Source organism: Salvia hispanica, chromosome 3, assembly GCF_023119035.1.
Source record: "Salvia hispanica cultivar TCC Black 2014 chromosome 3, UniMelb_Shisp_WGS_1.0, whole genome shotgun sequence".
Lineage (NCBI taxonomy): Eukaryota > Viridiplantae > Streptophyta > Magnoliopsida > Lamiales > Lamiaceae > Salvia > Salvia hispanica.
The window spans coordinates 34,239,458-34,265,244 of NC_062967.1; the positions used below are offsets into that span (position 1 = coordinate 34,239,458).

At 37.2% G+C, this 25,787-nt stretch overlaps 3 protein-coding genes across 4 annotated transcripts; 1 reads left to right on the top strand and 2 right to left on the bottom strand.

Moving 5' to 3' along the window:
• Positions 1 to 550: 550 nt before the first annotated feature.
• On the bottom strand, positions 551 to 4,300 carry LOC125213815 (peptidyl-prolyl cis-trans isomerase FKBP53-like). The gene is made up of 11 exons (XM_048114561.1): positions 4,156 to 4,300; positions 3,965 to 4,035; positions 3,563 to 3,810; positions 3,073 to 3,215; positions 2,531 to 2,840; positions 2,241 to 2,390; positions 1,638 to 1,860; positions 1,442 to 1,529; positions 1,307 to 1,348; positions 1,169 to 1,217; positions 551 to 821 (listed from the first exon to the last, which is right to left on the bottom strand). The coding sequence occupies exons 1-11, from the start codon at positions 4,166 to 4,168 to the stop codon at positions 740 to 742; spliced, it is 1,419 nt and encodes a 472-aa protein (XP_047970518.1). The 5' UTR covers positions 4,169 to 4,300; the 3' UTR covers positions 551 to 739.
• Positions 4,301 to 4,709: 409 nt separating this feature from the next.
• Positions 4,710 to 7,349, bottom strand: LOC125213819 (hypersensitive-induced response protein 4). Its single transcript, XM_048114563.1, has 5 exons — positions 7,048 to 7,349; positions 6,048 to 6,168; positions 5,856 to 5,947; positions 5,552 to 5,648; positions 4,710 to 5,265 (listed from the first exon to the last, which is right to left on the bottom strand). The coding sequence occupies exons 1-5, from the start codon at positions 7,240 to 7,242 to the stop codon at positions 4,895 to 4,897; spliced, it is 876 nt and encodes a 291-aa protein (XP_047970520.1). The 5' UTR covers positions 7,243 to 7,349; the 3' UTR covers positions 4,710 to 4,894.
• Positions 7,350 to 11,533: 4,184 nt separating this feature from the next.
• Positions 11,534 to 13,281, top strand: LOC125216266. Of its 2 annotated transcripts, XM_048117935.1 has the most exons (3): positions 11,534 to 11,600; positions 12,220 to 12,279; positions 12,505 to 13,281. In XM_048117935.1, exons 2-3 carry the CDS (start codon positions 12,223 to 12,225, stop codon positions 13,078 to 13,080), a joined length of 633 nt encoding a protein of 210 aa, XP_047973892.1. In that variant the 5' UTR covers positions 11,534 to 11,600; positions 12,220 to 12,222; the 3' UTR covers positions 13,081 to 13,281. The 2 variants fall into 2 exon arrangements, with proteins under 2 accessions (XP_047973892.1, XP_047973891.1); XM_048117934.1 differs by lacking the exon at positions 11,534 to 11,600 and having other exon boundaries at positions 11,645 to 12,279.
• Positions 13,282 to 25,787: the final 12,506 nt, after the last annotated feature.

Below are 25,787 nucleotides of genomic sequence, written 5' to 3' on the forward strand. Positions count from 1 at the left end.
CCGATTCCCATTTTTTTCGAAATCCAGAACCGAAACCGAACCCTTTGTCGGTTCGGTTCCTCAAGGAACCGATCGTTTTGGTCTTCGGTTCCAAGCGGTTCCAACGAAGGAACCGAACTCAAATGCAATATAAACATTAAATAATAAGTCGTGAAATCAAAAGGACAAAAACCATAATTCCATTCCATCATCAAAAACCAAAATTCCAACAAAGTTTACAAAACTAAGTCCAAAACTAATATAAACCAACATCATTCATCAAACTAATTTTTTACTTTTCTAAATAAATAAATAATAAAACTAAAATAAATATAATAAAATTAAATATTTAGAAAATAACAATTATTCGGTTCTAACCTTTCGGTTCTCGGTTAGAACCTTAACCTTATTTTTTCGGTTCTTGGTTAACCGAGAATCAAAAATTAAGGTTCGATTCTCGGTTAACCAAGAACCGAGAACCGTTTCCCCAGGCCTATCAAGATATATTCTCTTAGTACTCATTAGATTTCAAGATCATTCTCCCATCTAATCCTTTCTTGGCAACATGAACTGCATCAAATTTAGACACTAAATTCAAAAGATCATTAAGTTTCAAATAAGTTTCGACATCCCAAATGCCACCACTCTTGTGCAGCAGCACATACAAAACTGGGATACACCACTAATACATGACAGGTAAAACAACAAAATTCAATGAATATTGTGCACAGATGTTTGTAGTGATATAAGGTTGAGTTGCTTAGTTGACATCGACCAACTCCACATCGAACACCAGCCATGAGTTGGGAGGTATTGCTGGAGGACATCCTTTGGCACCATACCTGCATATTACAACAACAAATTAGTAGGAGTATATGCTTAATTATTCTACTGTTATGCAAGAACAGCAGCACAATAACTCAAGTGGAAACTAGTTCCACAATTTGCTGTGGATTTCTTGTAGTAGTATTAAGTTAGGCACTCCACTCACCACAGTAAAATGTGCACATACATGCAGTTATCCTGTTTCCGATTTCCGAAATTCAGTTTTGCACTTAAGGCACGTTACAGTGGCCAGGAAGAGATACAGTTTGTATCATTCTTAGTATACTGGAAGTTACAAATGGACATTGCTATAGTCTATAAAAGGTTTAGCCATTAGCAGAAAAGTTGGATGAAGATATCTTACCCCATAGCTGGAGGGATTGTGATTCTTCGTTTGTCCCCTACGCGCATGCCTGCTCGTTTAAATAAATTAAATTCATTAAGTAATTGAGACGGGAAAACAGTTTCATAATTGTGCATTATTTAACTTGGTGATGATTACCATTTACACCAACATCCCATCCCTTAATAACTTGGCCAATACCTGCACAATGATGAACATATTTAGCAAGAGAAAAAGGTACTGTATATGTCTAAGCCTAGTATAGATTGCAAATTTCTTAAGGGATAGGTGTACCTAGGCGAAACTTAAAGGGTGCTTTTCTAACGTTTGAATCGAAGATTTTGCCATTCTTCTGCAGCTTGCCAATGTAATGGACACTAACCTGCATAAGTAAACAGTAATGAAAACAATTGGCATTCCGAACGAACAGTGTGTGCATATTTAGCTGCAGAGTCATTTTTCACAGAGCAGAAAATAGTTGCAAGTTCACCTTTTTCCCTGGAGAAGCTCTTTTTCCATCGGGTTTACCCATTGCCACCTCCTCTGTTACAAGACCATTCGGGTATGTTCTCACTTGTAGTGATTTAGATGCTCCTCCTTTCTCTTGTTTCTCCACGTTGGTTTCATATTTCTCTGCTACTTTCTTCTCTGCACTCGGAGTCTCTGCATTTTCTTGTAGTTTGTTTTTCTTGTTCTTTTTCTTTTCTTTCTTCCTGTAACAGTTGTATAAGATACCATCAAGACTCAAGACGAAGTGAATACATCAAAAACAAAAAAATTGTCTATTTACATCAAAACGAAAAATAAATTGCCAATTAAAAAGCACAAGTCTTTCATCTAAGGAACCCAAAGCACATGTACAGCATCTTGTTTTAGGGTCGATGGATAAATGAAGGGCGGAGTCAATAGCTGCATGACCATTAATGCCAGCAGTATCAATCTAAAAATAGCAAGTCGAAAACTATGTCTCAAGTGATGCATGTCAATTTTGACAAACTCATAAAAAATACTACTTGACTTTAGACATAATAATATCAATCTCTATATCTCAAACGATCAATGCATCTATATGTTTTAACAAGGAGAATCTTACTTTTCAGAAGATGGCTTGAGATCGCTTCCAGCTTCAGCTACTGGAGGCTCTACCGTAACCTTAGAATCAGGTTTTCCATTTTCCAGAGAACTCTGCGCTACCTTTTTCTTCTTGTTATTCTTTTGTTTAACTTCATTTTCAGTGGTGTCCCTGCAAATATAAAAAGTAGATAAACTTAGAAAACTCATTAGAAAATGCTAGGACTTATTATGAAAAGCCATCTGAATACTGAACAGTAGCAATACATTAAAACAAGTTCAGATAATGCAGTAGCTTGAAATATATTCTACCTTGCAGGCTGTTCGTCTTGGTCGATGGCCCCACTCTTTCTTTTCAACTTTTTCTCGGAACCAGCATCAGCTTTTTCATTCTTGTTCTGGGATTTCTTACCAATACTTTCATTTTTAGTTTCATTAGATGCAGGTACAGGAAAACCATCTTCATCTTCACTTTCAAGAATGGGAACACTAGTTTCAGTCTTGGTAACAATCTGGCTGTTGGAGTTTTCGTTTCCAGTAGCTTTCTTCTTCTTCTTCGCTTGTTTAGACACGCCATTCTCATTGATCGGCTTTTCATCATCCACTATCTCTTCAATTTTCACTGCCACAATTAACAGAAAACAGATGAAAACTCGGTAAACTGAGGCAATCTTTCATGGAAAGTTCTAGAGACTTTAGTAGCAACTTCAAAGCATATGTATTCAGCAATCAAATTCAAGCTTCCTCCCGTAAAGTTCAACCTTCGGCGAACTTTTAAGATCAAACAGAGTGAAAATATTAGTAGTGTATGGAGCACCTTAAGTTAGACATTAATCATTATATGAAGAAAATACCTCCACTGTTGCGAACAGAATGGGGGTGCCCGCAGCAAAGGTCATCCTCAGAACAGTCCTCGTCTTCCTCATCTTCAGAATCGTAGTCAAAATCTTCCTCATCCTCAGAACCAATCCCCATTCCATCATCCTCCTCATAGAGGCTTCACAAGTTAAAGAACACTTAGTACATAAAAACACAAAAATGATAAAGAATCATGTTTTTTTTATCGCATAACCTAACTCGTTTGTTTCATTGCAAAGCAAGAAAAGGACTATTTGTATATGCTATACCACCAAAACATGGAGTTTAATCAATCCCCATTGCATCATCCCCATAGAGATTGCTTCACAAGTAAAAGAATGCAGAAAAACACAAAAACAAAAAAAAAATTCAAATAATGCAACTTCCTGGTCTCACACAACCTAACTAGTTTGTTTCACTGCGAAGCAAGAAAAGACCCAAACTATATGTAATACCACCAAAAACAGGGAGTTTAAGCAAGGATACCATCCATAACCATCTTCATCAGATTCATCCTCATCTTCAGATTCATCACCATAAAAGAAACCAGAGAGATGCACACTCTGAGGGCCAACGATCGAAAAGGTGACTTTTTCGTCTTCCTCAAACTCGAGGTTCAAGGGGCACGTCTCGAGCCTATCGGGGAGCAACGAGCACAGGTAAATCGGGTCTTTATCTCCCACTTCACACTGTAATATGCTCTTCTCTGTCGATTCCCCTGAACCTAATGTCGCCTGAAAATATATCAAGCAAAAACTAAATTCACAGCTCAAAAAAAGCATAATCTTGCACAATGAAATCTCACTTCATGAATACAAATAGATAAAGTATTAACCTTAACAAATTAATAGGGTAAAACTAACGTTTAAGCATTCAAATTCGACAAACCTGAGTTACATGAAGCCTTCCTCTCTCCTCATCAGACAAAGTGTAGGATTCGCCTGGTTTTACTTCAATCCCTGATAACCCAAAAGTAAAAATCAAATCTTTGAACAAGAGTAGATTGTATATAAAGCTCTGAATAAAGTCTCACTAACTAAGATATGAAACAAAAAATAAAAAATTGATGGAGTGCTTACCCCAGAAGGCCATTGCTGTAGCTCAATTCAGACGACTGCGGAAATGTGTAAAACCTCAGAGAAGCAAACAACGTGGGTTCACAAGCTGTCTTAAACCCTAACACAGAAATTATTTTTTCTCTGTTTTCTTTATATTAAAATTAAAGTAAATTAATATGGGCCCTAGACACCTTTAGTCCACTCAGCCCATATATATTTTTGCCAGTCAACACCTCAAGAAGGGAACTTTTCCCAATTTCAGCTGCCCAAGAAGACTTTTTTGTTAAAGAGAAGCATCAAGAAGATTTTTTTACATGTTCTTGGCATAGTAGTTTCATTGCTCATGCTCTTTTGTTAAAGAGAATGATTTAGAATACAACACAACAACACTATGCATGTATAAAGACCAAAATTTGTAGTAGTGATATTATCTAGGATTGTAAATGAGTTGAGTCATGCTAATTTGATTTAAAAAAAGAACATGTTCGGTCTCGTTTGTTTTGTGGGGTTCATAATACATGGAGCTTGACACACTTGACTCAATAATATATTTTGGAATTTTAAGGTTCTTCTAGTTCAATAAAGTAACAAGTACTAACATTAATATTGAATCCAATCAACTACTAACTTTTGCACGTATTTATATACATGACGAATGATAAAATCTTAAAATCATCTCAAACAACCATGTAGAGATATTTGGTCACCATAACTCGTGAAACTTTTTTTTTATTGAAGATAGTTAGAGAAAGCAGGTGAGTTATTGGTCCATAAGTTGTGCACTTGCTCCCTGCATCATGCCGTTGCGTATCTGTTCACCGATATCCCGGACATGGCCGGGGCCATGGGGTATGAAAACTGTAGTGTTCTTCGAGCTATTCCCCAGGTCCTTGATCGTGTCAAAGTACTGTGTGACCATGATAAGGTCCATAACCTCCTTTGCTGAAGTGCCCTCGATCTTGTCAGAAAAGTTCAGGATGTTCTCCCGAAGCCCATCGGTAATTGCCTGTCGCTGCCTGGCCACCCCGACTCCACCAAGATACTTGGCTTCGGCTTCAGCTTCTGCTTTCTTGACCTGGAGAATCTTCTCTGCCTCTCCTTTGTATACACTTGCAAGTTGCATCCTTTGAGCTGTTATACCAATTTTTTTTGTCAAATGAAGTAGGAGAGAAAATAAAGTAGAGATTATGATGTCCCCTCTTAGGAAAACAAGTCATTTAAGTGGAGCAGACAGAGGCAGTATTTGGTTAGCATAAGTTTGTCATCCTCATGGAATATTCGTGTTCATGAATGTAGAAACATGATCATAGACCCTAGCATGGTGACAGTATTAATTCCTCCAAGCAACACTAGGCATAATTTTAACCTTCCCTGAAACTCAAAGCCATAGCGAGGATAAATTTAGTAGGACACCAACCTGCATTAATCTCATTCATCGCGCTCCTTACATAGGGGTCAGGAATAATATCAACCATCAATATGTGCTCTATGTTATATCCGTATGCACCCATGACCTGCCACATGAATTAACTCAAAATTTATGCTTTGATAACATATGATTCTCACAGGACATTTTCAATGAACCATTAAAACGTATAGTTTGAAAAACTCATGCATAGCCCTTCAAAAATACAATAGAGTGAAGATAAGTCTGGTATTTCTATCATCGCATAGTAAATTAGCACCAAGTAACGTAAAACAGTTTGAAAAATCTAATTTACCTTTTCAAGTTCCTCTAATACAGCTTGAGCAACATCACTCTTTTGTTCAAACACCTCATCCAGAGTCATCCTTGGAACATGAGCTCGAACCACTAGTCAGACAAGTGTACACAGCATAAGACAAAACTGGTATAACAAGTATAAGAAAGACAGTGAAGTGAAGGACATGTGATGGAAACTTGAGTTGTTTACCATCGAATACATAGGCTTGAATCTGCTCTCTGGGATTTTGCAATTCATAAAAGGCATCATCTGCATTTTCCTTTATTACCCTGTATTGAATTGAACAGTGCAGTTGAACAAAGACATTGTCCTGTTTCATTGGAGGTGTAAGTATTCCGTTCCATATAAACTAAGCATATGAAATTATAAATTGCAAGATGGTTATCCAACTGTGCATTTTTACTATCCAATTGACGCATAAAGGATATTTGAGTTCGTAAGCTTATCTGCCCTATAGCACCTATATCCCGCTATACTTTGTTTCACATTGGATTATTTTGTTCATGAATTTTTAAATGGTTTGAGAATTCGTTCTTTACTTAAGGAGCATGTGATTCTATATTACGAGAAAAAATCTTAATTCTTGCGGTAATTTTACATTTACAACACCGGAAGGCAAAAGGTTTCTGAAGAATGAATTCAATTCTCGTACCTCCTAGCAAAACTGGAAAAGGGGGCAGACAGCCAATTTATCCAAGAACATTATAAACAGTATCAAACCTTAAGATCTTAACAAAGATCACATGGACGAAGCGTAAGGCACAAATTGTAAACAATAGAGACATGATTCTGGTATTACACAAATTTCTGCTTAAAGACATAAAATTTGGTTTTCATTCGACAGCATCGATACAACAGAACCATAAAAACACTTTGATTTCAGCATTCTTCTCCCAATTAAACTGAAAAACAGAACTTAATGTTTGATCATTCTCTCAATCATTCCCGATAGAGCAATAACAGCTCAAGACATGAGTATAATCCAAGGCAAGTTCTACCTAACAATCCCCCTTTCCTAATCAATCCACCCAAACACAAGTTCAATTAACAGAAACTAATCAATCCGCAGAAGAACGCCCAATTAAAACGCAACAATTACCCAATAACAGCTAAGATCGAAACAGAGGCATCCAATAAAGAAATTCAGTAAGCAGAGATTAGTAAAATCATGAAGAGGAGACGAGACGACCTTAGTTTTAGTCTCAATTTTGACGTCGAGCGATTGGATCCTGGTGGAGAGAACTCCGGCGAGGCATTCGCCGGCGAGACAGTTGAGGAAGTGGAAACCAGGCTGCGCGAGGCGGTCGAAGCGGCCCCACCTCTCGACGACTCCAACACTGGCTTGCTCCACGCACGCGCACATCATACAGCAGGAGTTCCCCATGATCGGAAGAAGGCGATCTTCAATGGAGAGCTGAAATTGAGAAAAAAAAATCTGGATTCGATTTGGTGTGTGAATGGTTTTGTGAAGGCCACGGCAATCAGTCTTTAGGTCATGCAATCAACCGCCTTCTACCTTGACTTGTTTTTTTTTGCGTATATGAAAATTCAGCTTAATTTAAATTAAAAGGTTAATAGGTTAATTTAATCATATTGAAATTTCAACAAAATTATAAGCATACCGGTTATAACTAATTATTTTTTCTCCCTTAAAATTATCTTAAAACTTTAAATTTACATAATTCTCTCAATTTAAATTATTTTTTGTAAAAAATATATTCAATTAAAGGTAATTTTATAAGGATTCTAACGAGATCTTAATTGCATATGTTCCGACGATATTCGGATGATGAAATTTGATAATTTTATTTCAGTTTCCGTATATGTTGATAAACAATTTTTATTAGTAAATGCATCATAAAATGTCAATATAATGCATGTAAAATCTCAATAAAACAGTATTGATATTTCCGTATACGTATGTTGAAATACTCATATCATTTATTGATATTTGTAATAAACTATGTTGATATAAAAAAAAAATGCGAAAATAATGATATGATAATAGAATGACGATATTACCTTTTGTTGATATTTTGTTTACTATTTATTGAAATTCGCCAGATTTAATCTCATTCACGCATTTCTGAATCTAAGGGTGTAGATTTAGTCTTAGTTTTGGATTGTGATGCTATAAATAATATAAGAGGACCATGTTGTACAATATATTAAATCTATACACTAATATATCTAATTTTTATTCAAATTAAAATTAGACAGTTTTATTGATATAAAGAATAAAGTAAAGTGAAAGAAATTAAAAAATGGATGCATTGAATGATTAAAAAAATGATGAGAGGAATAAGAGAACTTTTTTTAAATATATGGAGAGAAGAGAAAAGAGTCATGAATGTGTAATATATGGAGTACCAAAATAGTCATTTAGGCAAGAAAATAGTTGTGATTATGTCTTTGTCCATAGTGATATTCATTTTAATTAGGCATAGGAAAAATATGCAAACAGAATTATCCAAAAACTTTTTTTTGTAGTCCAATCTTCATTTCATCAAACGTTTCAAGGTCAGGGAGTCATTTTCTCTCTTTTTTCATCACTCGTGAATCTAGTATCGAAAAGAGACGTCTCACTTAATGAAAGGGACAGGGTTAGTATTTACGACGAAGTTGGTCCACAAGCGAGACATATCCTGCAATAGTCATTCATGTAGGCATGTGAAGGGTGGTGAATGTCATGAAGTGATGCACAATGGCCCATCCATATTTGCTATCAAGCCATAATGGGAGATTGTGATTGTGAGGATGATGACTATTCAAATCTATGCACAGATTCATCTCCCAACAAAGTGCTCCCCCCGTGGCCATTTGTGTACAGTCAGAACTCTGACTAATCTGATCTTCCCATTGTGAGTTGATGTGTGTTGTTTTTGTTTTGTTTTTGTGGGTAATGAGAGACAGATGGGAGGGAGTTGGTTTAAGACAGGAAAGAGGCCAAGGAGACATGCATGTTTGTGGATTCTGGGATTGTGTGTTTGAGGTTGGAAACAGCTTGATCTCATCTACATCTCTGTATTCTTGTCCGGGGGCAGTGGAAACCGCTATCTCTTCTCACTCTGACAACACTCTTTAATTATTCAGAGTAATACAAAGCTAGATTCTTCTACCATATGCTATATTATATGAGCATATGAAGTGGGGTATAACTCTTGCTTTTACATAAATTAGAGATTCACAACCAATATTTAGTATACTTAATTTTTGTAAAATCTGACATTATATTAGAGCAGTCTTATCGTCAAGCCGAATGTGTAGTGAGAATTGACGAGACATGAGTGATCTTGTTCGGATATTAACAAATACTCTCTCCGTCCCACTTAAGATGACACGTTTTCCTTTTTAGTTTGTCCCAACTAAGATGACACATTTCCTTTTTTGAAAACTTTCTCTCTCCAATTAATACACTCAACCACTTTTTTTCACTCTTATTAAAATATGCATCTTTCTTTATCTCTCTACTTTAATATTTACACCCATCTTTCTCTCTCTAATTAAACACTTTAACCAATAACTCCTAAAACCCCGTGCCGGCTAAGCAATGTGTCATCTTAGCCGGGACGAAGTTACAAAAGAATGATCACATGTGAGGAGGCTTTTTGATATTAATGTACAAGTTTTCTCACATTGAAAATGTGAGGTTAAAAAGAGATCAACCTAAATATGTACTGAGTCACTCCTCTTGTGGTCAATTAGTTTTAGGATGGAATTTCGGTATGATTTAATTGGTCTCCTCTTCACGTATTAGTTATGCTTTAATGCAGGGACAAATATATATGGAATTCACAATTGGCAAATGCCCCACCTAGAAATAATTTATGTATACTACTTTTAATAGTTAATTTTAATTTTTTTAAATATCCTTATTTTTGCTCCTTTTTAATGTATTAAAATATCTTCATGTACTCCCTCCGTCCTAATAAATAGGAAACATTTGGTTTCTGGCACGGGATTTTATGCAGTGTTGTTTTATAAGTTGATGAAGAGAGAGTAAAGTAGGAGAGAGAGAAAAGTAAAGAGAGTGATATTTGCATTTTTGGAAATGTTTCATTTTTATTGGGACAACCAAAAAAGGAAAACGTTGCATTTTTAATGGGACAGATGGAGTATATTTTTGCCCCGCCTATGTAGAATTCATGGCTCCGTCCGTGCTTTAATGCATGAGATACGCTATAATGAAATGAGAACAAGGTCATTTCACGTGTCATGTATTAATTGGGTGCACTTCAATAAATGAGACAACGTATCAGGTACACTTCAATGAATGAGATTGTGCACACTGGCGGAGGGAGGTGGGGTCGAGTGGAGTCGGCCAACCCCACCGCCGTCCCCAGAGAACAGCCAGAAAATTCCTCCCAATGGGTCCCGACCTCACAGCCTCTGGAATTCTGTTCTTGACTTTGTGCCGGATCCAGTCACGGCGCCATGGTTGTGGTGTCTGTGAAAAATGAGAGATGGCTGATTGGGGAAGAAAGACTTCAGTTGGGCTTGGGCCTTGTACAATTAATTTTAGTATTGAATAATTAGAATATGCCTAATAATTTAATCCACGTTCTCCATTAAAATGTATGGAAAGATGAGTGAAAAGCGGTAAATTATCTAATTATCATTATATATACTTATTTAATGTTAACAACATTAAAAAAAATTAAATACTCGGACTTTATTTTATGTAGCATCATTTATAAATTATACTTAATAATTTGGTCATATCATGATAACATATTTTTGAATTTTTAAGTAAAATATTAGTTTTTGAAATTTGGTTCCACATTTTTTATGGTGTGACTTAGATTTTGAAAAATCAAACATAACGATGAACAAATTATTTTTATATTACTAACATTATTATTTTGAAATTTGGTTTCACCTCTTTAATCATGTTTTATCATTCTTTTACTTTTATCATTTTATATTAATGGATTAAATTTCTTAAAAGGATCTTGAGTTTCTGTTAGTTGTTCTAGCTAATGTTAAACAAGAACCATAATGACTAGAAGAACATGGGATAGTTGATGTTAATTCAGACAAGATTCAAATTGATGAAAAAGAAATTAAAGTTGATCTCGGACTATGAAAATATATTGATAGTTTTGATGTAAATATTTCGTATCATACACGTAAGAGCCAATTATAAATATTATTATATTTATTTCTTGTTTGACCCCACGATTTTTAATTCATGGATCCGCCACTTATTGTACATCCGTATTTACCACCGTAAAATTTAACAGGAACATCATATTCCGAGTCCGTACAATGTCCTTGCCACATGTGAAGAGCAACGAGCGCCAGAAATAAGTGGAAACAGCCTAATATATTAGTAGTGTTTAGCACATAGTTTCCACCTAATGAGTTGTTAAACATGTGTTGGATTAGATGTTTCAGTTGTCCCTCTCAGATGCAACACTACAGCTAATATGCAGAATTTTCAACGTGCCTTTGGATTAAGAAAATGATTATATATTTAATCTCAAATATCAACACTAATTACAATAATCTCTGCTGCAACTTCCACGAAACTCACGCCCTCGTCCTTGCCTTGTACCATACCATATGCTAATGTTAACTCCAACTTGTGGTTTAAATAGTTAAGCCAATGCTTAATCCAATAGTTCCTAGTTGTGTTTTCGAATACTCGAAAACTGTTGATTAGCGTAGTTTAGGGCTTTGGTTTAATTACTGTTTGTCCTCGCGGAATTTCGTTTTCTCACTATTTGTCATTATAATCGGGTATTTAGATCATATTCGCGCTTGTTTCTCTATTTGTTGTTAGTTGGTGACACACCGGTCGTATTTAAATCGAATTAAATAAAATATTCGCTCTTGGTTTTCTTTGTTCATGACTTTTGTAGTTACCTAGATTTTCTATTGTTGTTAGGGTGTTGCTTTTGTGTTGTTTGGATTGTCACTATTTTTGGTGGACTCTTCTCCTCAATTCTTGATTTAGATCATTTTTATACTAAAAATATTAGGAAATAGTATTTCATCTCGTATCTTGTACACAACCGTGATATGTATCGAGACACAAAGACCTCCTCTTACATTTTACGAGGCTTGTTACAGCCCCATTTGCTAAAACATATACATGTATCAAATACGTTTCAATGAATAGCACCGTTATTAACACCTTCCACCAAGAAGCATTTATCACCCTTGGAAACAAGTTGGTTTTAACATAATTTATTGAATTCCCAAGCATGGCCAGTTGGATAAGCTCAGTCCCCACATGCCTTTGCCTCTCTCTCTCTTCACACATATATATTCCTTAACAAGAGTTGAGCAAATCACCTTCACCACCACAGTCCATTACTGCTCTTCAGCCTCACCAAATTCCCATTTTTTTTGTCAGAAAATGGCTTGCTGGTCTGCTGAAAATGCCACCAATGCCTATCTCAGAACCATGAAAATGGTGAGTTTCATGAAATCCCAAATCACATAAAATGTCAATACAGTGCCAACGGTGACATTGTTGATGCTTGTTGACATTGTGTTAAAAAACTGTGTTGACATTTTTGTTGCTGTTATTTGTCATCTGCTGACATTTTTGAAGTTTGTTCGATATTTAAAGTTTGCATTTTATCACTACCCATTAGTTATATGTGTTTTGCTTATACAAATGTGTATGTATTTGCAGGGAGAGAGTGCTAAAGAGCCAAATGCAGCAGAGTTCATCTCAGCCATGGCAGCAGGGAACAATGCTCAGCTCATGGTGGTTGCCTGCAGCGGAGCTGCAGACTCCACCGCCCTCGCCCTCCTTGCTGCAGCGCAGCAGACAGGAGGGCGCCTCGTCTGCATTGTCCGAGGGCGGGACGAGCTCCTGGCCTCGACAGCCGCCCTCGGCCACAATGCAGGCAGCATTGAGTTCGAGGCAGGGGACGCCAAGGCACTCCTGCCCGGCTACTACAAGGACTCGGACTTCATCGCCATCGACTGCAACCTCGAGAGCCACGAGGAGATCATAGGGGCCGCTGTTCGAGAGGCACACGGGAACGCCATCGTGCTCGGGTACAATGCCTTCTGCAGGGAGACGTGGCGCAGCAGCCCCTCGCGCACGCAGCTGCTGCCCATCGGGGAAGGGCTGCTGCTCACGAGAGTCGCAGCGCCCGCGAAGAGGGGTAAGAGTAACTGGATTGTGAAGGTGGATCAGTGCACCGGTGAAGAGCATGTGTTCAGGGTCAGATCCTCTGTGGGGAGATCCATCAGAGCTTGAAATCTTGATTTTTATAAGAGATTTTCTTGATTAGGATTGATACGTGAAAAGTGTACAGAGTGGATCACAATTAGTAGAAGTAGAGATGTAGTATCAATTTTGTTTTTGTTTTTGTACTCAAACAACTCACAAGTGTGGTAATGTTACTCAAGATTTGAGTTTCACAATCCAAAATCATGTCTTTAGAGATAAAATTAAGATTTTGTGAGGGATGGTAGGTCATAATCAGTATTAGAAAAGTGTCAATTTTGATTTCCTTTTGTACCCAAACAACTCAAATTTAGTAATGATTTTATCTCAAAATCTAGTAATGTTGCTCAAGATTTCAATTTCACAATACAAAATCATATCCTTAGAAAGAAAATCAAGATTTTGTGAGGGAACCTAGTTGAACGTGATTGATCATATGCAGTGACAAAGTCAGGAATTTTACTTTGGGGGTGGGTCCAAATCTTCGATATTTTTCGGTTGCCAGAAAATGCTACAGCCTAGGCTAAGGAGTTGCAAGAAATATAGAAAAATAAGGAGAAAGAAAGAGTAGAGGGTGTGTAATAAGTGATAAATAAATTTATCAAATAATATTTTATAAGAAAAAAAGAATAGTTTTAAATTAAATTTACTTATATTATATATTTATCCATTGGGTCATATTTTAATGCTTATACCACCCTAATCCAAAATCAAGACCAAATCTCCACCCTTAGATTTTCAAATGAGTGGATGAGATTAAATCTTACGAATCTCAATAAATAGTAGACAAAATATCAACAAAAGGGTAATATCATCATTATGTTATCATATGATAATTTTCGTGAATGTTTTTTTATATCAACATAGTGTATTACAAATATCAACAATATGACATAAGAATATCAACTAGTACAAGAAAATATCAACACATATTTATTGAGATTTTTACATAGTTTTATTGAGAATTTTTACATGGTTTTATTGAGATTTTTTTTATTTATTTGTTGATAAAAATCTGGTTATCAACATTTACGAAAACTAAAATAAAAAATATCAAATTTCATCATCCGAACATCGTCGGAACATATGCAATTCAGATCTCGTTTGAATCCTTATAAAATTATCTTTAATTTGATATATTTTTTGCGAAAAAATAATTTAAATCGAGAGAGTTACATAAATTTAAAGTTTCAAGATGATTTTAATGAGAGGGAATTGACATTAATACCTTCTAATTTTGTTTATTAATTTTCTTAATTAAAAATATAATTCATGTGACATTATTTCACCTACTAGATCTTCTAATCTAATGGCTAAGATTTAGTCTTAGTTTGAGATTGCTAATTAGTTAGTAATTCATCACTCCATTTATCCATTTAATCTTATCTAAGTCCGTAACTATTTGTTTGATAAATAATATAGATATTATTTTTTTCCAAATAATAAACATTTTCAATTTTTACTAGATAAGTCAATATGTAGCAATTTTGTTTCAGCACATAATACAAATCTATAACATTGATTTCTGTACATAATAATACTACAACTAAAAATAAATATTTTGCAAAAAATAGAAATATAAAACTGAAAAAACAGAGATAATTTTAACTAGATAAGTCAAGTAGAATATATTATTCCTTCACATAATATAAATTTATAAGATAAATTTTGTACCTAATAACACTAATATTTTTCAACGTCGAACGGCCGCAGATGAAGGAGGCTGCGCTGCGGCTGTGGCGTTGGCGTCGGAGCCAAAGAATGTGAGGAGGTCGGCGGCTGTGCAGCTCATGGGATTAGTCACACGCTGTTCTTCGCCTTCGCTGGACCCTCCAACGGTTTCATCGGAAAACACTTCTTCGCCCTTAAAGATTTCCCCGCCGCAGAATATAGCTTCTTGTATCAATGGGCTTTCGCCATTGTTCTTGCTAGAGGTGCCCACGGTTCAGGAACCGGTGGTTACGGTTCGGAACCGCCGGTTCCGATTTTGAAAATTGTTGAACCGGGACCGAACCGCGAGGGTGTTTCGCGGTTACGGTTCCGGTTCTAAAACCGCCGGTTTCGGTTTCAGTTCGGAACCGGCGGTTTTTCGACGGTTTTTTATGGTTTTTCAAGATTCCGAATCGCCCTTTTTATTGCGGTTCCGGCTTGGTTTTACGGTTTTCGCGGTTCCGGTTTGGAACCGCTCGGAACCGGCGGTTCCGGCACGGTTTCGGTTCGAAAATTTTTGAACCTGAACCGAACCACGGTTCAAAAATCGACGGTTTCAGTTCAGATAAATTCTCACGGTTTCGGTTCGGAACCGTAACCGGCGGTTACGATTTCGATTTTAACCGCCGGTTCGATAAACCTTGGGCAGGTCTAGTTCTTGCATGTAAATATTCATATCCTTTTCTTCCTTTTTTATTCTCTATAATTAGGGGAATTAAAAGGGGCAAAGTTCTTTGGAAATGGGAAATTTTAATTTTAAGTTGGTTATTTCAGTAGACATCTTTTTTTCCTTTTTTTTAAGTAATAGAGTAGGTAAATGGTTAATTTAATTGTCCAAGATCATAATATTGTGGTGTCGCATGATTGTGATTAGGCAATACAAGCTGGTCATTGCATATAGAATCAATTTGTATTATAGGAGTATATGAAGTCCTCATTTCTCATCGGGATTGTATATCCCGTTGTAACTGGACATGGAAAATGGTTGATGGGAACGGGGTGGACACAGAATTTTTTTTCAGTAGGGGCTATACTATATGTAAATTTTACTTCATCCATACTTTAGAATGGAATAGCTTATTTTTGGTTGTCTTTTGAAATGAGGCCATTTCTAAATAAGGAAACCTTTCCTTTATAATAGGATGTGTCTCATTCTACATAGCAGTACACCAATCACTTTTCTTTCTCTCTCTTACGTACTTTGTCAATTATACATTAAAACATTAAAACGTATGTCATTTCAAAATTAATCTATTTTTTCTAGAACAAACTATAATATTAATCAAATGCAAAAAAATTTCAATCACGACAAGTAAAAAATTCACAAACAAAGATAACTAAAAATACATGAATATTTTACAGGAAACCGTAACTAAACTAAAATTTACTACCATTTAACTATATAGAAGTGGAATAGCACTTAAATCAAGTTTTAAATATTCAACGCAACTCAAACTCATCTTAAACTCAAATTAAATAGGTAAACTGAACCGTTTTAGTTAATACTACTCCGTATCACAAAATCCTAACAAAAATTTAACAATGCAGAGCGCATAGTTTTGCATTTTTTCAATTTTATAATATAATGAATTGTAAAAAAATAGTACTACTAGTATACTTTTATATCATTGAATTAAAAGTAGAAAGAAAGCTAAAGAAATTGAACTTGTGTATAACTAATACTCTCTACGTCCCACAAAAGATGTCACACTTTCCTTTTTAGTTTGTCCCACAAAAGATGTCACATTTCATTTTTTGGAAAAAATTCTCTCTCACATGAATATAAAAATTATATTTTCTCTCTCCATTTAATACACAAAACAAAACCTCCTAAAATCTCATGTCATCCCACAAGTGTGACATCTTTTGTGGGACGGAGGGAGTACTATAATACTACTACCGTAAACAAGGCTCATTTTAAAGTGGCACGCCTTTTTAGGATAATAACTCGTCATAGTATGCGAGTATAAAATATTACTCCCTCTGTCCCAGTTTAAGAATCATATTTAAAATCTACCATATTTGGACATAAAATGTAACCTCATTATTCATCAAATTTACACTCAAATGCCATTACTTTCATAAAAATAAAATAAAACAAAATTCTAAACATACAAATAGTTAAAAGGGTCCCACTTTCCACTACCTCACTTCAATTATTACACACTTCAACAACCACTATCTCACTTCATTTATTAGACACTCCACCAATTTCTTAAAACCCGTGCCATAACTAAATCTTACTTTTAAACTGGGACGGAGGGAGTATTATATTAGTCATGTTTAAGTTTAACCGATTAGTCTTCTTCTTCCCGGTTTACGCGTCAGCCATTGTTTTCGTTTTTATTCCTGCAATTCTTTTTATTTTTAGGTTAAGTTCAACCCCACTAATCATTCAGTTTTCACTAATTTAGTCTTTTACACCATTCACATCCTAAGGGCTTAAGACAAATTTTTAAAATTTCAAAAAATATTTAAGTAGAAAAAACCCAATTTTTTTTTGGTAAGTGCTTAAGCCCTACCCTCTCCTTTACTGTGTCCGCCCCTGGATGGGAACCTTCTTTTTGTAATGCAGTTCCAACAATAGACGTCGAAAACGTTTGGTGTCGAAATGACTTGAAATTTGCACGACACATTCCTTAAATGCTCGGTGTTTACACTCAACGAGCTATTGCGGTCGTTCTTGTGTTGGGCATTGGCTTTGCTGCTGTGTCGCACAACACCACCTCCATTCTGGCTGCCCTACATCAAGATCACAAGATCTCTGCTGGAGCTGGCAAGTTCAACCGTTGGATGATACCTGGCCCCTTCGCCAAACTCGAGTTGGGAAGTCGAGGGGCTGCATTGGCCAGTGTTGCCACATACTGGATCAACGCGGTGTTGCTAGAGATGCCCAAGGTTTTCGGTTCCGGCGGTTAACCGCGAAACCGGAACCGCCGATTCCGGTTCGGAACCGGAACCGTGACAAAAATCTTGAACCGGAACCGTGATAATTTGAACCGCGGGCCGGTTCCGGTTCCAAATTTAATGAACCGAAACCGTCACTGAACCGCCGGTTAACCGGCGGTTTCACGGTTCCAGCGAGGTTTTCGAGGCGGCCAGCTTTCGGCAGGCATGGTCGGCTTTTTCAGGCGGTTTTTGACCAAAACCGGCTGTTAACCGTGAAAACCGGCGGTTAACCGCTAAACCGGCGGTTTTTGGTTTTGGTGCGGAACACAAGGCTGACACGTTGCAGCTTCGATGGGATGGTTGAGTGCAGGTGGTCAGACGGTTTGTTGACCAAACCGGCGGTTTCGGGTGTAAAACCGGCGGTTCCGGCGGTTTTTGACCGTTTTTCAATTTTTTTTTTAAATTCGAATTTTGAATTCAATTTCAGATTTCCCCCCAAATTTTTATCTATAAATACCCCCCTCTATCCTCACTTACATTTACCCCACTCTTGTGTTAATAAGAGTTTCTCTCTTCAATCTCCCAATTCTCTCTCTTTGTCTTCCATTTCGCATTGTGCTATTTGTGCTTACATTTGAATTATTCAAGTGCTACTCTTATATTACGCATTGTTATACTTGATCTATAGTTCTATAAGTTGTCTTTCTCAATTGCTAAAACAAAAAAAAAAATTATAAGTCCATATTTCTACTATAATTCCATAAACTATCAAGATGTCTTCATCCCGAGAAGGTCGTATTGATAAGGGAATAGGAAAGTCCAAGAGGCCAAGTCGAAAATCCATTATTGATGAGATTTCTCAAAGGAACATGGATATGTGGCAGGTTAATATTTATTATCTACTAATATTATTAATTATGAATTACATTACATTATTGTTCATAATGTTATTTGATATTTACACTACAAATATTATTTTGTAGAATCGAGAAGAGCAAGATATGGCCAATGCTATTGCTCTCTCCCGCTCTCAATCCCAAGGCGGACGTGGATATGGAGGCGATGCTTATGTTGGTAGTGGTAGTGGTGCTCCCGGTCCCGGTGCCTATTCTCAACAAATTCCAACCCCGGTGAATCTTGATGACGACGATGATGATGATGATGATGACGAGGAGGAAGAGGAGGAGGAGGCGGAAGAGGAACAACAACAAGAAATGCCACCCCCACCACCACCACCAAGGAGTCGTCGTGGTCGTGGTCGTGGACACCCTCCTCAACCTCCTAAACTAGTTGAAAGGACTTTAACCTCAGATATCATGGTCAAACATTTCAAGAATGTACGAGATAGTACCGATCCGAACACTTTTAATTTGTATTGCAACTATTGTGAAAACGTATACACATTACGAAAGAGTGGAGGATATGGTACATTTACCCGTCACATGGAGAAAGCGCATCCGGTCGAGTTTGGTATTGCTCCAACCCAAACTCAACTCAACTTTCAACATGGAGGCGGGACCGGGAGTGGGATGGGTTCATCCCAAACATCAGGTATGTGTAGCAATACTATTTTAAAATATGATCATAAAAATGCTCTTAATGTGATGTCTAGATTTGCTGTGATGAAACATTTTCCATTCAATGCTTTTGATAACGATTCTTTTGAGTCGAGTATGCGACAAGTTTATAATGCCGCTGCAAGAAAATTGAGTCGAACTTCTATGACTCGAGCTGTTGTTAGATAATGCATGGAAAAGAAGGTGCAATTAGGTACGTTTATTGTTAACTTGGTCATAAAGTTTCGATTTGCTCTGATGTGTGGACTGATTGATTTTGCAAAAATTCATATATGAGCATTACTGTGCATTTCGTTGATCACAGTTGGACTTTTGTTATAATGCAAGTGCTAACACTGCTAGTATAGATGATCTCATCAGTGCATGTTCTCCTGTTATTGATGGCAAATATTTTCATGTGCGATGTATTGCTCATATTTTGAATTTGTGTGTTCAAGATGCGATCGATTTGTGGCAAAAGTATGTTGATCCTATTAGAACTGCTGTTAAATTGATTCATAACAAAGCTCCTATTGGTAGAGCTTGGAAGAAATATTGTCATAGCAAGCAGTGCAGGTACACCAATTTTCGTTTGGATGTTTCAACTCGTTGGAACTCGACGTACGATATGTTGGAGTCGACTTTGAACCACATTGAGTATTTATGTGATTTTTTTAGAACTTGCCCGCATGTTCCTTCTGATTTGCTTTTGATACCCTCTTGTTGGGACCACAACATGGATTTGTTTCGATTATTCCAAGCTTTCAAAAATGCCACTGTTGAGTTATCCGGTGTTTATTATCCTACTTCTGTGCGCGTTTTGGAGCATTGCATGTATGTGGCAATTGGTTTTAAGACATGTGTGAAAAATACTCAATTCATTGAGTTGAAGGCTATTTTGTTTTATATGGTTGAAAAATGGTTGAAATATTTTGCGCGTATTCCAAATGTGTTTTTGATTGCAAAATGCTTGGATCCAAAGTGGAAGTTGCATGGTGTGCATAAAATTTTAGACATGTACTATGGTTGTTTGCACGATTTGGATTTTTCTCAACTTCGCGAAATGGGCTTGACAAGAGGAGAAAGCTTCGAACTAAATCTTCCGAATGTTGAAGAAATCAAACTAAGGTTAGATAGTGCGCTTCGTGCTCTCTACGGGGAATATGAAATGCGATATAACACCATTCACCAGGTACGTGCTCCTCCTAGTCCTTCGACATTTGATTTTGGTGGCGGGAATTATAGCAATGTCATGATTGATCCCGACGTAGTATCACAATTGCAAGATCTATACGGTGCTACAACCAATAGGACTAGAGCTACTAGTGAGTTAGATATATATTTGGAATCGCGCTCTATTTTTCAAAATGCAGGTCCCCCTACTCAACAAATTGACGTCCTTGATTGGTGGGGAACACATGACAAAGAGTTTCCGATACTTTCGATAATGGCTTCGCCGTTCCCGCTTCCACCGTCGCCGTGGAGCAAGCTTTTAGTGTCGGCGGTTGTGTCCTAGACGACAAAAGGAGCAATCTCTCCGCCAAAAACATGGAAGCCACTATGTTACTTGATGATTGGGCAAAGGCGGACATGAGAGCACAAGAGCCGGATTTCGACTTTCGTGTAGAGAGTGATGGTGAAGAGTTTTCCACCGATGACGAGGTCGGAAGCGAAGGCGCTCAACAATATCAATGACGGGGGGCGGTGAACGGCGAGCACGGCCGGCCAAAAAGGTAAGCAAGGTAAGAGAACTACGTGGGCTTTGATTCCTCAATAAAATTGTGGATACGTAGGCAACTCAACTTAAATTTGAAAAGTTTAACTCTGAAAGTTTAAGTTGAACTCAAGCCCTTTTCAATTTTTTCCTTTTTCCCCCCATTTCATGGTTTTTTTTATTTATGTTCCGACGACACTTATAAATTATATCACATTGTTGTATTATTGTAATGTATTGACAATTGTATTATTGTAATGTATTGTTGTTCGTTACAAGTTACAACTCAAATTCAATAAAATTGATATGATTTTCACCTTATTCGTCTTATTTCAATTTAAATTATCCATTGCCTTGTTCCAATTTATTGTATAAATCCAAAATTCCAAATTATATAAGCAAAAAAAAAAAAAAAAACCGTTGGAACCGCCAAAACCGAACCGGAACCGTGAGAACCGTACGAAAACCGGTGGTTTGGAACTGGAACCGGAACTGCCGGTTTTGGAACCGGAACCGAAACCGTCAAAAAGCCTCACGGTTCGGTTCCGATTCTACATTTCGCGAAACCGGAACCGGCGGTTCGGAACCGCCGGTTCACGAACCGTGGGCATCTCTAGGTGTTGCTGGCACTCTATATGTACTTCTCCAGAGCCTGTGCAAGGTGTTTCACCGGTTTTTCAACTCGTATGATATGGTATGTCTATTAAGTTCATCAACATTTGCATCATAACTAGTAGACCTATGCAAAAATGGTTAGAATTAGAAACACTAGCCAAACTTTGTTGATTTGTGATTTGCAGCTTGGAGTACTGGTCCTTTGAACTAGTTGTCCTTCTATCTGTCCTTCTCCCAAACCCGACACTAGAGACATCCATTTTGTCCATAAGCCTCAATACCTGATGGATGATCTACATGATATCCGTTGGTCTTGGAGGTGTAGTGAGCACACGGGTGTCGAACGAACTGGGAGCTGGCAATGCAACACTCGCTTGTGGGGCTTACTATGTAGTAGGCATTCCTTGTGGTGCGGTGCTTGCCTTCGTCTTTCACATGAGGGGCATGGTAGGTATCTACTATCATATACATGTGAAAAACAAGCTTTGGATTGGGATCATATGCGGACTTTATGTTCAAGCTCTGATCTTGATCATCATTAATTTGGGGACTAATTGGACTATTGAGGTCAGTCTCAAATACCATCATTTATTAGACTGTTTTAATCTTGGAACATCAATCTCTATCTATACAATCTCAATCAGCTATATTAGACTTTTTAAGTTGGTTATTTTGGTAGACATTTTTTTTGGTAATAGAGTAGGTAAATGGTTAGTTTAATTGTCCAAAATCATAATATTATGGTGTTGCATGTTTGTGATTAGGCAATACAAGCAGGTCATTTCATAGAGAACTCAATTTGTAGTATATATAGTCCTCATTTCTCACCGGGGTTGTATATCCAGTTGTAACATACTGGACGAGCGCGGAAAATGGTTGATGGGAGCCTTCTTTTTGTAATGCAGTTTCAACAACAAACGCTGCTGACGTAAAAAATGTTTGGTGTGTGAATGACTTGAAATTCGCACGGTGGCTTGAAATTCGCACGATACATTCCTTAAATGGTTCGGGTGGTATGGGTTCAACCTTTGTTTGTTCTATACGATCTGAAGTTGTACGACACGAAGGAAACGTTCTAAGGCTAGTGGAGCACGATAGGCAGGATAGGTGTCACAACTACATTGGCAGGAAGCACGGCTGCCCTATCCACCCTATTTGGGAAGAGGCTCTTGGAGGGGCATTGGAATGTGATTGATATGTGCAATGAGTCGTTGGAAGGGTTTGTTGCAATGTGATAGACGCCGACAGCGCTAAAAACATTATGTGTCAGAATAATTTGAAATTCGCACCTACTGCTACGCTGACGACGCCAAAAATATTATATGTCGAAATGATTTGAAATTCGCATGGTGCGAGCGAATCGATGGACGATGGGTTTTGGTCATCTGACATCGTTTAGGGTGTGATAAAAAGACAATTTATAGTTTTTTGGATTTTTTTTAAATTTCTTAATATTTGTATTTTTTTTTTTGAGTTCTTAGGGAGTGTCATTTTGCCATTTTAGTTCATCCGTGAATAGGATGCCCAATTCATTATTAGTACTATAAATGATAAGAGGCCCCACATTCCATTAACTCATTTCATTCACATATTATTTAAAACTAATATTTACGAGTGAGACCTAGATTTCACTAACTTTTTTCCACCCACTTTTCTTAACATTTTTTAAAATCTGTGTCGGAAAGAAATGAGACTCCTATTCATGGAGGAGCAAAGATTGTTGAATATTGAACAATAAAGACACATACCTAGAATTGGTGGCCACACATAAGGGTGGGAATACGAATATTGGGTATTGGGTTTACCTGTACCCGACCCGATATCCGCCGGGTATTGGATACCCAATATCCAATTTTATGGAATTGGGTGTGGGATTGGATATTGAAATATAAAATAAATCGGGTATTGGATAACCCGAATGGGTATCGGATATTATCCGAATATCCAATTTACTATTTGAAGCAATTTTTAAATTAGGTTTAGCCATTTTGGGCTTAAAGAGCTAGGCTAATTTATTTACTAATTACAACTTACTTGATTAACTTTCTCTAAACTTATATAAATAAGTCAATCTCTCTTACTCTAGGTCACGGTTTCTCCAAACTCTCAAGTTTTACGTATTGCATAACCAACTCATATGGTTTTTAAATTTTAGTTAATTATTTTGACTTTTGAATTATATAATTGGTTGTTTCTACTGTTTAATTAAATGCGTAACTTTTATTATTTTACTTACATATTGCATAACCAATCTCCATAAATATAATCATATACTTTAAAATAAATGTGATCCATTTTTTTTTATAGTTTTATATTACAAGGTAAATGCAACATTAAAGATATTAGTCAATTTAATATTTCTGTATTTATGTTAATATATAAAATTTGAATTTTTTTATTAGTTATTAACACATGTAAAGAGTCGGGTATTTGGGTACCCGATACGTCGGGTATGGATACCCGGGGTGGGTATTGGAGTACCCAAAAATATATCGGATCGGGTTTTGGATAGACATTTAGATGATTTTCGGGTTTTGGTACCCGATTTTTTCGGGTCGGATACCCACGGATACCCATATTCCCACCCCTGGCCACACGGCATGTGACATTGTGCGATTGTAGGCATTCTACCTTAATTTATTAAAAAAAGTTTTAAAAAAAAATCATCATTTATTTCCGTTGAAAGTTAGACGCGGTGTAAAAATAACTGTGTTTCAAAATATTTAAATTTACTTTATGTACACAAAAAGAAAAATAGTCCCATCAAATAAATAAATATTTATATATTAATAAAAAAGTCGTATATATTATTTAAAAAAAAAAGAATGTGTTCACGAGATATGACCTTTTTCACTAGCTAGTATAGGTATTTATGTTCTGTCTATTCATAATATATTTTGTGTATATAATATCCCAAAATTTCGGATAGTGTCTATAATATTTGAAAATGCCTTTTTATTACACTACCAATAGTTTATGCTTCGATCTAGACGTGTAAGCCCTTGAATATTTTCACTCCAAACTTTTATTTCTCTATAAAAATTCAACTACAATAATTCATTTTCACTCTAAGAGCATCCGCAATGGTGCTTAGGCCAGCAATAGGCCAGCAATAGGTCAGCCATTCTCTCCCCTGCCACGTCAGCAACACTAAAAAATCCACCTGCCACATCAGATTTAGGCCAGCCGCAATAAAAATAATTCAAAATATACTACATTTACGGAATTAAAATTATGATTAAATTACGGAATTAAATTTACGACACATATACGGGAAAATTCATTAATTGCATTTAAAAAAGTTACATAGATAAAAAAAAAAAATTACATTTAAGAAGGTGCATAATAAAGAAAAAAAAACTATCGCCGTGCAATCCTCCGTGCCCACAACTCTTCAATTATATCCTTTTGGAGTTGAATATGAGCATCCACTTGGCGCATGTTGGTAAATTCCTTGAGGCGGCCGGCTTCATCGAGAGGTACCCCACGTCGTACACTAGGGGTGGCCGTTCCGTGGCTTGGACCGGCTTCATCGTCACTGACCCAACTAGTCAGTTGTACGCCTTCGTCTTCGACGATCATGTTGTGCAGGATAATGCAGGCGTACATTATCTGGGAAACGCATCCGACCTCCCACAAACGCGTTGGACCCTTAATTGCCGCCCATCGAGACCGGAGCACACCAAATGCGCGCTCCACGTCCTTGCGCGCCGACTCTTGTCGTTGCGCAAAGTAGGCCTTCTTTTCATCACTTGTTTGTCTGATCGTCTTCACAAAGACCGGCCACCGAGGGTATATCCCATCCGCCAAGTAGCAGCCCATATCATGCCGGTTGCCGTTGGCCACAAATGAGACGGCTGGATCGACGCCCTGTCACTTCTCGTTGAAGAGGGGAGACGAGTTCAGGACGTTGAGGTCGTTGTTCGACCCGGCTACCCCAAAATACGCATGCCAGATCCACAGCCGGTAATCAGCTATGGCCTCGAGGATTATCGTGGGGTTCTTTGACTTGTAACCGGTCGTGTAGGCCCCCTTCCAGGCAGTCGGACAGTTCTTCCACTCCCAATGCATACAATCTATGCTGCCTAACATCCCGGGGAACCCATGCTTCTCCCCGTGCATCTCGCATCAAATTCGACAATCTTCGGGAGTAGGGCTTCGAAGGTACTGCTCACCGAAAACGCTTATCACGCCCCCACAGAACTCCTTCAGACATTTCAGGGCTGAAGATGTGGAGGTACTCATCCCACATG